This window comes from Acomys russatus, chromosome 16, assembly GCF_903995435.1.
Source record: "Acomys russatus chromosome 16, mAcoRus1.1, whole genome shotgun sequence".
NCBI classification, from domain to species: Eukaryota; Metazoa; Chordata; class Mammalia; order Rodentia; family Muridae; genus Acomys; species Acomys russatus.
In genome coordinates, this window is record NC_067152.1 from 25,277,909 (window position 1) to 25,292,663 (window position 14,755).

At 46.8% G+C, this 14,755-nt stretch overlaps 1 protein-coding gene across 1 annotated transcript; it reads left to right on the forward strand.

The window, feature by feature from the left end:
• The first annotated feature begins 212 nt into the window (after positions 1-212).
• Cdc6 (cell division cycle 6) lies at positions 213-14,510 on the forward strand. Its single transcript, XM_051157835.1, has 11 exons — positions 213-393; positions 1,526-1,807; positions 1,920-2,119; positions 2,502-2,677; positions 3,690-3,796; positions 6,684-6,823; positions 8,123-8,223; positions 9,677-9,741; positions 12,531-12,733; positions 13,724-13,864; positions 14,156-14,510. The coding sequence occupies exons 1-11, from the start codon at positions 213-215 to the stop codon at positions 14,243-14,245; spliced, it is 1,686 nt and encodes a 561-aa protein (XP_051013792.1). The 3' UTR covers positions 14,246-14,510.
• Positions 14,511-14,755: the final 245 nt, after the last annotated feature.

A 14,755-nucleotide genomic window follows, 5' to 3' on the forward strand; every position in this document is an offset into this window, starting at 1 on the left:
GAAGTGTGTAATAATATGTTTAACGGAATGTGACGAGGCAGACAGATCTGTTAACATAGATTTGGATAGGAGCTAAATGTTGAAGATCCTATGTTAACGTGATTTATGAAGTGAGTGTTGGTCACCGGTACAAATAAGCTCTGTATGTTTCTCTTCGCTTTCCTATGTTGTAGGCTTGCTGGTTTTCTTTTGCGTCCAGCTGTGTGGTCAGCATGCCTCAAACCCGATCCCAGACACAAGCCACCATCAGGTTTCCGAAAAAGAAACTGTCTAAGACACCGAACAAAACGAACTCTGGTGATACTAAAGTAAAACTTAAAAACATACAGGTTGTACCCTCTGCTCCATGTGTGGACACAAAACTTTTGCCTCTCAGTCCCAGGAAACGTTTGGGTAAGTTTTCTTCCATGAGTGCAATTTTGTGACTGAGCCCTCCTCAGCCTTTCTTTCCTTGATGCCCAGACACCCTGGTTAAAACCATAGATTTTACCTAGTAGTGTTTTGTTTTTGCTTTTGGTGTTTTTTTTTTTTTAAGATTGATTTATTTATGTATATGAGTGCTGTGTTTTCATGGACACCAGAAGAAAGAATCAGATTCCATTACAGATAGTTGTGAGCCACCATGTGGTTGCTGGGAACTGAACTCAGGACCTCTGGAAGAGCAGCCAGTGCTCTTAAGCTCTGAGCCATCTCTCCAGCTCTACCTTGAAGTTTTACATAGTATTGTAAAATTTGCCTACATACTTGGGAAGAAACAAACAAGCCAGGCTGTGGTGGAGCACCCCTTTTTCGATCCCAGCATGCATTAGGCAGAGGCAGGCAGATCTGAGTTTGAGGAGGCCAGCCTGGTCTACAGAGTAACCCAGGATTGACTCAAATTTGAGGTCCTTCTCCCATAGCCATACTTGGCTGTATGTGGCGATGGTGCTGCTGCTAGGAACAGCCTTACAATTTCACCCCACTAGAACTCAGTTTCTACCAATGATGAGATTCGGTGGCGCCATCTGGTGGCCACATTTGCTCCTTGGTGAGTTTTTTTGTTTTTTTTTTTTTTTTTTTGAGACAAGGTTTCTCTGCGTATCCTTGGCTGTCCTGGACTCACTCTGTAGACCAAGCTGGCCTGGAACTCACAGTGATCCTGTCTGCCTCTGCCTCTGCCTCCCAAATGCTGGGATTAAAGACGTGCGCCACCACGCCCGGCTGAGAAATTGGTTCTTTTGTGGTAGAAATTTACCTCCTGCCAACAGTGGTGGTGGTAGTGGTGCCAGGCCTTTCATCCCAGCACTCAGGAAGTAGAAGCAAGAGAATCTCTGTGAACTCAAGGCCGGCTTGGTCTACAAATCAAGTACCAGGACACCCAGGGCTACACTTGAGAAATCCTGTCTTAGAAAGAAAACAAAGGCTTCGAAGTTTCTGTTACTGCCTTCCACTGTGAATGACCCCGTTTTGCGTTTAGTGCTTTGTGTTGTGCACTTAGTGCTTTGGCAGCGCCCCTGTGAATGACCGCACTCTTTTAACGTTTCAGGGGATGACAACCTGTGCAACACGCCCCGTTTATCTCCCTGTTCTCCGCCAAAGCTAGGCAGGAAAGAAAACGGGCCCCCGCGCTCACATACACGGAAGGGATGCAGACTGGTATTCGATGATGAGCCGACGGTTAAGTCCTCGGGCCAAAAGGAACAAGACAGACTTCACCAGAACCAAATAGTTCCCTCAGTGCCAAAAGGTCAAGAGAGCCAAACAAACCCTGAGCAGAAATGTCCACCGGAGAAGGACTCTGCATGTATTAGACTCTTCAAGCAAGAAGGTGAGGCGTTTGGTGGCAGCGGTGGTGCAGCCATCTGGTGCCATGCCGGTGGTCTTGGTGAAACCCAGTCACCTTCGGCTGTGTCTTGATGGTTCTTTTATTTCTGGCTCAGGCACTTGTTACCAGCAAGCGAAGCTTGTCCTGAACACAGCTGTCCCGGATCGGCTGCCTGCCAGAGAGCAGGAGATGACTGTCATCAGGGAGTTCCTGAAGGAACATATCTGTGGGAAAAAAGCTGGAAGTCTGTACCTTTCTGGCGCTCCTGGAACTGGAAAAACCGCCTGCTTAAGCCGGATTCTGCAAGACTTCAAGGTACCCTGAGAACCTGAGTTATGAGTGCTATTGCTGCAACAAATAAGTCATACATAGACATAAATGTAGTATGCGCATGCGTGTAGCATTGGTGCTCTGCCTGCGTCTATGTCTGTGCGAGAATGTTGGTGCTGGGATTTGAACCCTGGGTACTTTGGAAGAGCAGCCACCGCTGAGCTATCTCTCCGGCCCCAACATTTGACTCTTAAGGGAAAAAGAATTTTGTAGTTTCACAATATAGATCTTTCCAAAGAAAGTAAAGCTTTGCTCCTGTATCCTGTTAGCTCTCAGAGACCTGATCGGGTTTCAGGAAAGCTTTGTCTGCCCAGCTCGACTCCCATGTTTACATCTTTGTTGTTGGTTTTTTTTTTTTTTAACCTAGAAGGAAGTGAAAGGCTTTCAGACTATCATGCTGAATTGCATGTCTTTGAGGAGTGCTCAGGCTGTGTTCCCAGCCATCGCTCAAGAGATTGGGCAGGAGGAAATGTGCAGACCAGCTGGGAAGGACTTGATGAGAAAATTGGAAAAGCGTATGACGGCTGAGAAGGGCCCCATGATGTAAGTCTTTTCTCTGCTGCCTGTTGCTTGGCGAAGCCCTGCCCTGTAGGGTGTTATCTCCCAAAAGAACTTGCCCTGAAAAGAACTTGGCTCTGAGAAGTGGTTACACACACTTGAGGAAAAGAAAGATAATAATTTTGTGATTTTAAAAATACTCTACTAGTCCTGGTGTGGTGGCGCACGCCTTTAATCCCAGCACTTTGGGAGGCAGAGGCAGGCGGATCTCTGTGAGTTCAAGGCCAGCCTGGTCTACAAAGTGAGTCTAGGACGACCAAGGCCACACAGAGACACCCTGTCTGGCGGGGGGGGGGGGGGTTAATAATTTCTTGGTGGTTCTGGGACTCACACTCGGGTCCCTGTGTATATTTGATAAGTCACTCTACAACTGAAGTCACACCCATAGCCCCTATGCATTCTGATTTTTGAGTTTAAAATTTTTGTTTGTTTGTTTTGTTTAAATAAATATTAACTGGTTGTGTGGTTGGTTGGGTTTGGGGGTAGGGGTGTCTTCTTGAAATGGTTTCTTTTGTGTGTCCTTGGCTGCCCTGGGACTACACTGTACATAGACCAGGCTGGCCTTGAACTTACAGAGATCTGCCTGCCTCTGCCTCCCAAAGTGCTGGGATTAAAGGCGTGTGTCATCACTGGCAGACGTAGTTTAAGATTTAACTTTTTTTAAAAAAATATTTTATTTAATTATAATTTATGTGCATTGGTGTGAGGGTGTTAGATCTTGGAGTTACAGACAGTTGTGAGCTGCCATGTAGTTGCTGGGAATTGAACCTGGGTCTTTTGGAAGAGCAGGCAGTGCTCTTAACCACTGAGCTATTTCTCCAGAAAGATTTAACTTTTTAAACTAGTTCCTTGAGAACAATTGAATGATACTTGTTAGTGATGGGAGATGTCATTCTGACAATGACTCGTGGTAAGACAAGCAACCTAAGGTTAGCTCAGACCAAACATTGGGAGATTGAAGATGTGACCGATACTAATTATCTCTCTTTGTATGTAGCGTGCTGGTGTTGGACGAGATGGATCAGCTGGACAGCAAAGGGCAGGATGTGTTATACACACTTTTTGAATGGCCGTGGCTAAGCAATTCCCGATTGGTGCTCATTGGTTAGTGCTCGGCTACTACTGTTAATGTGGTGAATTTGAAATGTTGTTAAAATCTGTTAAACTTACGTATGTCAAGTATGTGGGTATGCATGAGTGTGTAGAGGCAGAGGTTGATGTCAGAGGTCAGCTTTTTATTTACTGAGGCAGAGGCTCTCGCTGAGCTTGGGGCTCGATGATTCAGTTAGTCTAGCTAGCCAGCTTGTCCTGGGGGCCTCACCTCTGCTCCCCCCACCAACACCCCCCAGATGCTGGGATTGCAGGTGGGCCACCCTGCCTTCCTGCCTTTGACGTGGCTTCTGAGGGTCTGAACCCAACTCCTCATGCTTACATGGCCAGTGCTTTGTTCACCGAGCCACCTCCCCAGTCACTATGCAGGTTGGTTACCTGCTACTTTATTCATTATTTAACATGGTAGGTGTTTTGCCTGCAGGCAGCTCTGTGTACTGCTTGCATACCTGATACCCACAGAGACCAGAGGAGGGCTCTGAAGCCCTAGACTGGAGTTACAAATGTTGCGAGCTGACATGTGGGTTCTGGGAGTTGAGCCTGGGTCATTTGGAAGAGGGTTTCTCTTGTTTAGCCCTGGCTGGCCTGGACTCTCTATGTAGACTAGGCTGGCTTCAAACTCACAGCGATCCACTTTACCTCTGCCTCCCGAGTGCTGGGATTAAAGGTGTGAGCCACCATGCCCGCCTGCATCTGGTGTTCTTAACAGCTGAGCCATATTATTTTATCTTAAGCCAGGTTACTTTCTTAGCAAAAATAAGAAAAACTGCTATGATAGCAATTTTAATATAAGGCACATTGCTTTTGTTGGGTCTGAATAAAAACGACAAAGGAGGGCCGGGTGGTGGTGGCGCACGCCTTTAATCCCAGCACTCAGGAGGCAGAGGCAGGCGGACCTCTGTGAGTTCAAGGCCAGCCTGGTCTACAAAGTGAGTCCAGGACAGCCAAGGCTACACAGAGAAGCCCTGTCTCAAAAAACCAAAAAAAAAAGCAAAAGAGCCAGATACCATATTCCATTCCTGTGGTCCCAGCTATGTGTGAGGATGAAGCAGGGAAACTTATTATTACTACTACTGCTGCTGCTACTACAAAGTAGTGGGGTGCTGCTGGGCAGAGGACTCATTGAGCAAGGTGCTTGTTGCTTAAGAGTGAGAGATCCTGTCTCAAAAAAAAAAAAAAAAAAAAAAGGCAAGAGCTGGAGAGCTGGCTCTTTGCAAAGAGCCCGGGTTCAATTCCCAGCAACCGCCTGACAGCCCATACCTGTCTGTAACTCCAGTTTCAGGGGATCTGACACCTTCACACAGACAACAGACATGCAGACAGAACACCAGTGTACATAAAGCTAAAAATAAATAATTTTTAAAAGGGGAGTGGGCTGGAGCTGTTCTTCCAGAAGTCCTAAGTTCAATTCCCAGCAACCACATGGTGGCTCACAACCATCTATAATGTGATCTAATGCCCTCTTCTGGCCTGAAGGTATACATACAGGCAGAGCACTGTATACATAATAATAAATAAATAATAAATGTTTTATTATTATTATTCCTTTTTTTTTTTTTTTTTAGAGCTTGGCTTGGTGGCACACGCCTTTAATCCCAGCACTTACTCAGGAGGCAGAGGCAGGCTCATTTCAGTGAATTTGAGACCAGACTGATTTGTACAGTGAGTCCAGGCAAACTAGAGCTCTGTCACACAGAGAAAACCCTGTCTCTCTGGTGTAAAACCTTAGAGGAAAACATAAGACATCGACTCAGGCTCCTCCTACACTCAGAGAAGTGCGCACACACGAATATGCACATCCACTGCGTGTAGGCCATGCAGACTGACGTAGGTGGTGTGAGTTGCTGGTAGAGCATGTGCTTAGCATGCCCAAAGCCCTGGCTTCAGTTCTCATCACATGCACACTCAAGAAAAGAGCATAATGCTGCGTTTTGAAACAATAGATTTGCTTTCTGGTTTATTTTGGCTTTCAAGTCTGTGTTTCTCTTGTGTAGCCCTGGCTGGCCTAGAACTAGTTCTGTAGACCAGGCTGGCCTTGAACTCAGAGAGCCACCTGCCTCTGGAGAGCTGGGATCAAAGGGGTACACCACCATATCTGGTTCAATAGGTTTGTTTTGGTTTGGTTTTTTCTTTTTTTTTTTGTCTTTTTTGTCTTTTTTTTAAGATTTATTTAGTCATTATATATACAGTGCTCTGCCCAAATGTACACCTGCAGGACGGAAGAGGGCCTGCATTATATTCTAGATGGTTATGAGCCATTATGTGGTTGCTGGGAATTGAACTCAGGACCTCTGCAAGAGCAGGCGGTGCTCTTAACCTCTGAGCCATCTCTCCAGCCCCTGGTTGTTTTGTTTTTGTTTTCCCATAAGATTGATTTATTTACTTATTTTGTAGACAGTGCTCTGCCTGCATGTACACCTGCAGGCCAGAAGAGGGCATCAGGTCACTTATAGATAGCTGTGAGCCACCATGTGGTTGCTGGGAATTGAACCCAGGACCTCTGGAAGAGCAGTCAGTGCTCTTAACCACTGAGCAATCTCTCCAGTCCAATAGATTCAGTTTTTGAGGCAGAGTCTCATATGAGCCCTGGCTGGCCTGAAGCCCAACAGAAATCTGTCTGCCCATCCTCTTTCTCACCCCTTCTTCCTGGAGACAGGGCCTCTAGCTCAGGGTAGCCCCCAGCACCCCTGTGTGCATGCTCCACTGTACCTGTGTAAGCACTGCGTCTTACCTGGTGTGTCGTCTGTAATGTGAGGGGGCGGACAAGGGGAAGCCACAGCTGAGATGCTGAGTTGGGGCTGGGGAGCCTATGTTTTCGGAGCATTTGGCTTCCTTTTAGGACGATCCGACTGCTGACCGCGATTGGTTTTTGTCTTCTCAGGCATTGCTAATACCCTAGACCTCACAGACAGAATTCTGCCGAGACTGGAAGCTAGGGAAAAGTGTAAGCCACGGCTACTCAACTTCCCGCCTTACACCCGAAATCAGATCGCTACGATCTTGCAGGATAGACTTAATGAGGTGAGTGCCAACCATCGTGCCAGGTTCTGCTGTGGAGATAATCTCTGTGATGAGAACCTAACAGTAGGTTTGAAACACTTCCATTTGATTGTTTTATAAACAATGTGGCAAGCTCCTGTGGACCATAATGAGGAAGAACATGTTTTTTATGTGTGTGAATTTCTGTTTTTTTGTTGTTGTTTTCTTTTTTTGGGGGGGGGGGTTGGTTTGTTTGTTTGGTTTTTTGAGACAGGGTTTCTCTGTGTAGCCTTTGCTGTCCTGGACTCGCTTTGTAGACCAGGCTGGCCTCGAACTCACTGTGATCCACCTGCCACTGCCTCCCAAGTGCTGGGATTAAAGGCATGCGCAACCACACCCGGCCCTTTTATGTGAATTTCTGCACGTGCTTTTCATTTATTGGCTGTTTCACTATTGAAATAAAAGCAGGAATTAGAGGACTCGAATGCTTCCTTAAAGGCCTATAACGGTAGGCCTGGGCCAATGAGGTGGCTCAGCAGGTCAAGGCTCTGGTTGCTAGCTCTAATGACCTGAGTTCGGTACCTGAGACCCACATGGCAGTGGGAGAAAACTGGTGCCTGGACCTGTCCTCTGACCTCCACGGCTGCAGCACTACTGACTCTCACTCCAAACAAAAATAAACAAATGTAATTTTTAAAAATAGGGCCCATGCTGTGCACAGTGGTGTGTGCCTTTAGTCCCAGCACTTGGGAAACAGAGGCGGGCAGATGGTTGTGAGTTTCAGGCCAGGCAGGGCTACATAGAGAGAAACAGTTTCAAAAAAAAAAAAAGACAAAGGGTCTATGGAAAATAATTTGTAGTTTCAGTTGCTTTTTTAAAAAATTCTATTCATGAACCTCTATATCTATATATCTATAAAAGTCTTAAATATGAGCAATATGTCCCTTAGACTTAAAAAGGGTGGCCATTTGGGTTAAGATCTTTGCAATACTGAGTGTTAAACTCAGAGCCCTGAGCGTGCACTCCTGGTCCCAAAATTAGACTTAATCTGACAAAATATATTTAGTATCTAAATTGCTAAGAGAAGCTCTCAGGGTTCAAGGTGTCTTTTTATTATTTATTTATTGCCAATGCTGGGATTGACAAAGCTTCTCGTGCTAGTAACGTGCTCTATGCTGAGCTGTACTTGTTTTGTATTTATATTTATTATATATTTATTTGAGACCGAGTCTCTGTGTGGACTTGACTTTAGATTCCCTTGCTGCAGTCTCCCAGTAGTTAGGATTATAGGCCTGTGTCACTAGGCCTGACTCACTCATGTCTTCTGGGCCTTGTCTGAAGGTGTCAAGCGACCAGGTTCTGGACAGTGCTGCGATTCAGTTCTGTGCCCGGAAGGTGTCTGCTGTTTCTGGAGACATCCGTAAAGCTCTGGATGTTTGCAGGTGAGTTATGGCACTGTTAACTATTTTTATTAAAAAGAGGAAGTAGCTGTCAGTTGTCTTGTGGAACTCAAAATGAATGTGACTTAAGAGGCCCCATTGTGTTACTTTTTATGCTCTGGAAAAGAGGACTTGTTTCTCAGTGGGGAGCTCTGAGTTTCCACCGTGTTAATGTCTGAAACATTATCAGTCCATTACCTACAGAGGGGGAAACAAATGAGACGTCGCTGGCACTCCCTGTGGTGATTATAGATTGGTTAATTACATTTGTATTAAAAAAGACTCCAGTTTGCTTTTCCATTTGCTGGTCTCAAGCAGGTTTATTTATGGACCTGAACCGTCTTTGCCTTTAAGACTTTCTTCTTCCTTTCCTTTTTCTGGGCACCCCTTCCTCCTTCCAGTTGGTGGTCCCCCCAAGTCCTACCTTGGACCTCTTTCTCTCTTCCATCCCTGTGCCCCTCCTGCTGGGGAAAGCCTATGTGCTGACTGATGGACGGTCCTCCCTCCCAGCAGGGGCACTGGGTCCATTAAAATGATCCTCGCTGTGCTGGCCCCGCTGGTCCAACTTCCCCCTATGGCCACACAGAAGATCCAGGTCTGCCTGTGGCCTCCTGTGGACAAAGCACTTTAGAGAGAACAGTGGGAGAGGGCGCTCTTCCTGCTGCCAGATTGCATGATCTGCAATGTGGAAGTTCCCCCTAGTCAGCAAAACCGTTTGAATAAAGACTACAGCTGTGAGTAATAGCCACGCAGGCCGGCAAGATTAGCCTCCGTGTGTCCTATGTATAGCTGAGGACCCCCGCCCTTTGGATATGCTGTGTGGGGGTGCTATCAGCTCCCCTAGTCCCTAGTCCATCCCCCACGCTGCATATCCCTTCCACCCAGGACAGTGCCCTCATCTAAAACGTTGCCGGCTCAGTATATGACAGCCTACTTGAGGAAGAGAAGTACTGTTTATCAAAATTCTCAGTCTTTATTTTAAAAGCAGATAAGTCTCCCCTAAGCTGTAACATAACCCAATTTGTTTAGGGTCCTTAATTTTACTTTTAGGCACTCACTATGTAGACCAGGTTAACATCTTAAGATTTATGTACATTTTCGGTGTGTGCGCGTGCGCAGTGCCTGTGGAGACCAGAAGAGGGTGTCAAATCACCTGTGCTGGGAATCAAACTTGGAAGGGACCTTAAGGTTTTTTTGGTTTTGTTTTCTGATTTTGCTCCCCGACCCCCCCAAACAGGGTTTTTCTGTGTGTAGCCCTGGTTTTCCTGGACTTTGTAGACAAGGCTGGCCTCAAACTCACAGAGATACACCTGCCTGCTTATTTATTTATTTTTGGGGGTGAGCCTTAATTTTTTTAAAGCTTGTTTTTAGTTAATGTGCTTGCTTTGGGGAGGAGTGGCTTGATGTGTTTGGTTTGACCCAGAGACTAATTTAATTTTGGAATTATTTTTTATAGGCGAGCTATTGAAATTGTGGAGTCGGATGTCAAAAGCCAGACAATCCTCAGGCCCCTGTCTGAATGTGAGTAGTTTACCTGTTCCCTGTCTGCTTTTATAAACGGACGGAAGAGAAAGATGAATGGATATGCTGTTAAGGCCATATGCGCACGCGTATACACACACACGCGCGCATGCGCGAGGAGTGAGGTGTAGTTTCATCTGGTTTGTTTCAGTCTGTGTGTTACTGGAAATGAGTTCCTGGGAGTGTTTGTAAATGGTGGGGCTCAAGCAGTAAGGTTTTCTCCAAGGCTCTCAGATGAAAATGAGCTTTCGGCACTGGAGAGAGAGCTCAGTGGTTAAGAGCACTGTCCGCTCTTCCAGAGGTCCTGAGTTCAGTTCCCGGCAACCACGTGGTGGCTCACAACCATCTGATGAGGTCTGATGCCTTCTTCTGGTGTGCAGATAGCATACCCATACATAAAATTAAAAAGGGGGGTCAGGAGGGAAGAAAATAAAATGAGGTTGCAAGGTTGAGTGGCCCTTTTCTGGGTACGTACATTGAGTGCCTGTTAGGTATTTATGTAGGAGGAGGTGATGCCTGGTACATAAAGGAGAGAAAGGAAAAAGTTGAACACATCCTGAGTTCATCCCGGGGCAGCCTGTGAGGGCAGTACAGAGATCCCGGGCCTACAGGAAACCAGCGGCTGTCACGGATGAGTTTGATTGCCTCAACCCTGTTTTTTTCACTGGCAGATGTCACATGGCTGTGAACTTACCAGAAGTTGAGTCCAGTGTTCATCTTTAGAAACAGGGTGGACCAACTTGTTTCCTCCTTCATCCCTGCCCTGGCTGGGAGTTCAAAATAAAAAGCTCTCTCTTTTCCATCAGTATTTATTTAGACAAACAATTTAAGAAGGTTTCAGAAGTAACTTAAATCAGTGCTTTGGCTGTGAGTGGGCAGTATATATACATACCAGTCTGCGGGCTTCGGGCGTTTTCGTTGTCTCTTTAGATTGCTCTTTCTTACTGGACCTTTTCCCCTAGCACAGCTCAGTGCTTGTCAGTGGCTCTGGGATCATCACTAGTGCATGTTGCTAAAAGAGCTCCAGACTCCTGGTGTAAATCAGAGGAGTAACCTAATTCCTGTCTTTTACTTGTGATATGTGTGGGGCTAGTTGTGTTTTGGGTTTTTGTTTTGTTTTTAAGTTTTAGTTATTACGTATACAGTGCTCTGCCGGCATGTACACCTTCAGGCCAGAAGAGGGTGCCAGATCTCATTATGGATGGTTGTGAGCCACCATGTGGTTGCTGGGAATTGAACTCAGGACCTTTGTAAGAGCGGCCAGTGCCCTTAACCTGTGAGCTGTCTCTCCAGCCCCCATGTGGGGCTAGTTTCAACGACCTAGCTGTATAGAAAACTTCAGAGGCAGTGACTTCAACTAAGTATAAGGAATTTCCTACTGCCTAGAGATGGGTTTTCGCCGGGCATGGTGGATCATGCCTTTAATCCCAGTACTTGGGAGGCAGAGGCAGGGTGGATTGCTGTGAGTTCGAGGCCAGCCTGGTCTACAAAGCGAGTCCAGGACGGCAAAGCCAACACAAAGAACCCCTATCTTGAGAAGAAAGAAAGAGGTTCTAGCATTGAAGTTGGGCAAACGAAAGTTGGCTAGATGCATAGCATGGTGGGCCATACCTGTGATCCCAACACTGTAGGCCAAAAGCAGGAGGATTGCTGCAAGTCCAAGGCCAGCTCGGGCTACATAGAAAGACTATTAAACTACAAAATAACAGAGAAACTGGGTAGGTGTTGTGCTGGGCTTGCCTTAGAAGGGAGGACTTGGCCACTGTGTCGGGAGTAAGGACGGATTTCCAAGTTCCTTTCATCGTGGGGCTCCATGCTACTTGATCTGTGAGCTCTGGTTTCTCTATTAGCTCTTGGCAGCTTCCTGCTTGTGGTAAAGCAATAGAAGCAGATTGCTGTGGGGCAACTGCGGACGGGCTCAGGAAGTAACTGCCCGCCCAGGCTGTCAGAGAGCAAATCCCGCCTTTATCGCATAGGCATGCTTCTCCAAACAGTGGGGCCCCTCGCCTGTGTATTCTCCACCGTCCCTAGCCCCTGGCTCTGGGGAGGGTTCTGTCTGTTCGAGTGCTGCTGCCTTGCAGATCAGCTTGCCCGAGTGAACAAGCTCCAAAGGTCCTGTGGGGAAGCCATCTTGGGTGTGGGGGCCCAGGTGGGGTCGACTTTACTGTCCATACTTAACCCACTCGTTTGACTCAAAATATTAGATAAGTTCTCCAACTATTTCTTAGCCACCAGGCAGACACAGTCGTCTCTGCTTCCTTCCAGGGTTTTGTGCTGAGGCTCAGACCGGGGACTTTGTACAAGGCAAGTGCTATTGCACCAGTTCTCGTCCCCGGCCAGCCTCTGAGGTAGTTAGCCATATTCAGTGGCATCCATCTGTGGGGTTCTCACTCGCTCTGTGGGTATCTTAGTTGTCTTCTCAACGTCAAACTACACCCTAAAGGACAAAATCGGCTCAAGAGACCTTTTCCCCTCATCTTTTCACCTCAGAGGTGGAGCCTCCGCTTCGCCCTTACTTGACAGCATGTGGGCTTCTTTTAGCTAAAACCTGCAATATGTGTCTTCACACATAGACAGGCAGTATTTTAAATATCAATTAAAGTGCTAGGTGGTCGTGGCGCACACCTTTAGTCCCAGCACTCAGAAGGCAGAGGCAGGCTGATGGGTGAGTTCGAGGTCAGCCTGGTCTACAGAGTGAGGTCCAGGACAGTTGGGACGACACAGGGAAACCCTGTCTGAAAAATAGAAAAAGAAAGACGTCGAATCAAGCTTGCCTGACTTCTTTTCAGGTCAATCACCCTCCGAGTCGTTGGTTCCCAAGCGTGTTAGTCTTGCTCACATATCCCAAGTCATTTCGGAAGTGGACGCTAACAAGGTGGCCTTGAGCCAAGAAAAAACCCAAGGCTCCCTCCCTCTCCAGCAGAAGATCTTGATTTGCTCTTTGCTGCTCTTGACCAGGCGGCTGAAAATCAAAGAGGTCACTCTGGGGAAGGTAAGCTAGAGTCTCAGCGGGTGGAGCTCGGCCTAAAGTGAGGCCATTTTCCAAAGCCTGTCTTCTCCAGGCAATTCACTGCATTTAGGAGGCAGAGCTTGTAGATCTCTGTCTATTTGAGCTAGCCTTGTCTACATAGTGAGTTTTTAGGGGCTATCCAGGACTACACAGTAGTGAGACATGAGTTAAGGTCAGGTGGTGGTGGCACATGCCATTAATCCCAAAACTCTGGGAGGCAGAGGCAGGGGGATCTCTGAACTCCAGGACAGTCTGTCTAATCTACTTAGTTTACAGAATAGCCAGGGCTGTGTAGAAGGACCCTGTCTCAGCCAGGTGTGGTGGCGCACACCTTTAATCCCAGTGCTTGGGAGGCAGAGGCAGGGGGAATCTCTGTGAGTTTGAGGCCAGCCTGGTCTACAAAGCGAGTCCAGGACAGCCAAGGCTACACAGAGAAACCCTGTCTTGAAAAACCAAAAGAAAGAAAGACTATCTCACCACCACCACCACCCAAAATTTAAAAACTAAGCTAACTATTAGCCAGATATAGTGGCCCAACGCCTGCAGTCCTAGTACTTAAGAGGTGGAGGCAGGAGTCTACATGTATTGCAGTCAAGAGCAACCGCTGCTAGCTGCAGAGGACCCGGGTTCCGTTCCCAGCACCCACACGGTGCATCACAACTTTGTGTAACTTTAGTTCCAGGGGACCCGACTCTTGTGCTCTCTGTGGGCATCAGGCATGAGTATGGTGTTCATGCATCAAAACACCAGCCAAACACACAAAATGAAAAGTAAATCTTTTTAAATGATAATCATAAAGTATAGGAAAAGGGCTGCAGCAGGTTATTGCCTATTCAGGAGGAAAATGGGATACTCAGATAACTTTAAGACAGGGGTTCTGGGCTTTTTTTTTTTTTTTTTTTTTTTTTAAACTCTGTAAGGTTCCGAGATGTGGCTTTTAAGTGACCCTTGTTCCCTCTCATTTCCTCCCAGTTATATGAAGCCTATGGTAGCATCTGTCGCAAACAGCAGGTGGCAGCTGTGGACCAGTCTGAGTGTTTGTCCCTTTCGGGACTCCTGGAATCCAGAGGCATTTTAGGACTAAAGAAAAATAAGGAGAGTCGCCTCACCAAGGTACAAAAAAATGGCGTGTGTGTGTGTGTCCCTGCTTTTAATTGTCATGTTTTGGAGAGCCAGAGTAAAGATTAGGACTGACTAGCGGGCAGTTTGTTTTTCTGCCAGCCAGGGTTTTAAGATGCGAGGGTGGAGGGATGTGCTTTGGGCCATTGACGACAGCCGCGCGCGCATGCTTAACTTGCTGGTGTGAGGGAAGTGGGATGTGATGGGGAGGGTAATGGCCTGTGGCTGCGAGCACACACGGCGCGCACATGGTCTTCATCATGAAAAGTCCCTTTCTCTTTCCAGGTGTCCCTGAAGATTGAAGAGAAGGAAATAGAGCATGTCCTGAGAGGCAAAGCTTTCCTTGGTAACATCCTCGCTGCTGGTCTGCCCTGAGCGCCTCTCTTCCTGCAGCTGCCCTTGTGTCCGGGCCAGAGAGTCTTCATTTTAATAAGGTCATTTGGAAACAATTCCAACCTTTTTTACTCGGCACCAGTAAATTTTAGTGTAAGAGTTCATGAGTGTTCACTCTGGCTCTTGCTGTTTTTACCCATAAAGATGACCAAATAGCTGGGAGTGATGGCATGTGCCTGTGATCCCAGCACTTGGGAAATAGAGGCAGCAGTTATCACAAGGTCAAGGCCATCCTTTACTGCCTGGTAAACTTGAGGCTGGCTTCAACTACGTGATACTCTTTAAAAAACAAAGCCAATGACCTCTGTTAAAGCAATATTCAGAACCTTTCCCGCTTTACGTTTCTAACCAGTGTGCCTTGTGTTGAAGAATTTGTGTATATTTACTTCTGTCTGCAAACAATGTGTTTTTAAAAGAACTTTGAGGTTTAGAAGGACGAAACAATGATCCAGAAAAATACACAAGCCTACCTGGAAATTTGGAGGACCTTTT

Excerpts from the sequence above, each read along its gene's own strand:
- Cdc6 (XM_051157835.1), top strand. The coding sequence starts at position 213 with ATGCCTCAAACCCGATCCCAGACACAAGCCACCATCAGGTTTCCGAAA. Across the intron at positions 3,797-6,683 it reads TTCCCGATTGGTGCTCATTG|GCATTGCTAATACCCTAGAC; the intron begins GTTAGTGCTCGG and ends TTGTCTTCTCAG. Across the intron at positions 13,865-14,155 it reads AGGAGAGTCGCCTCACCAAG|GTGTCCCTGAAGATTGAAGA; the intron begins GTACAAAAAAAT and ends TTCTCTTTCCAG.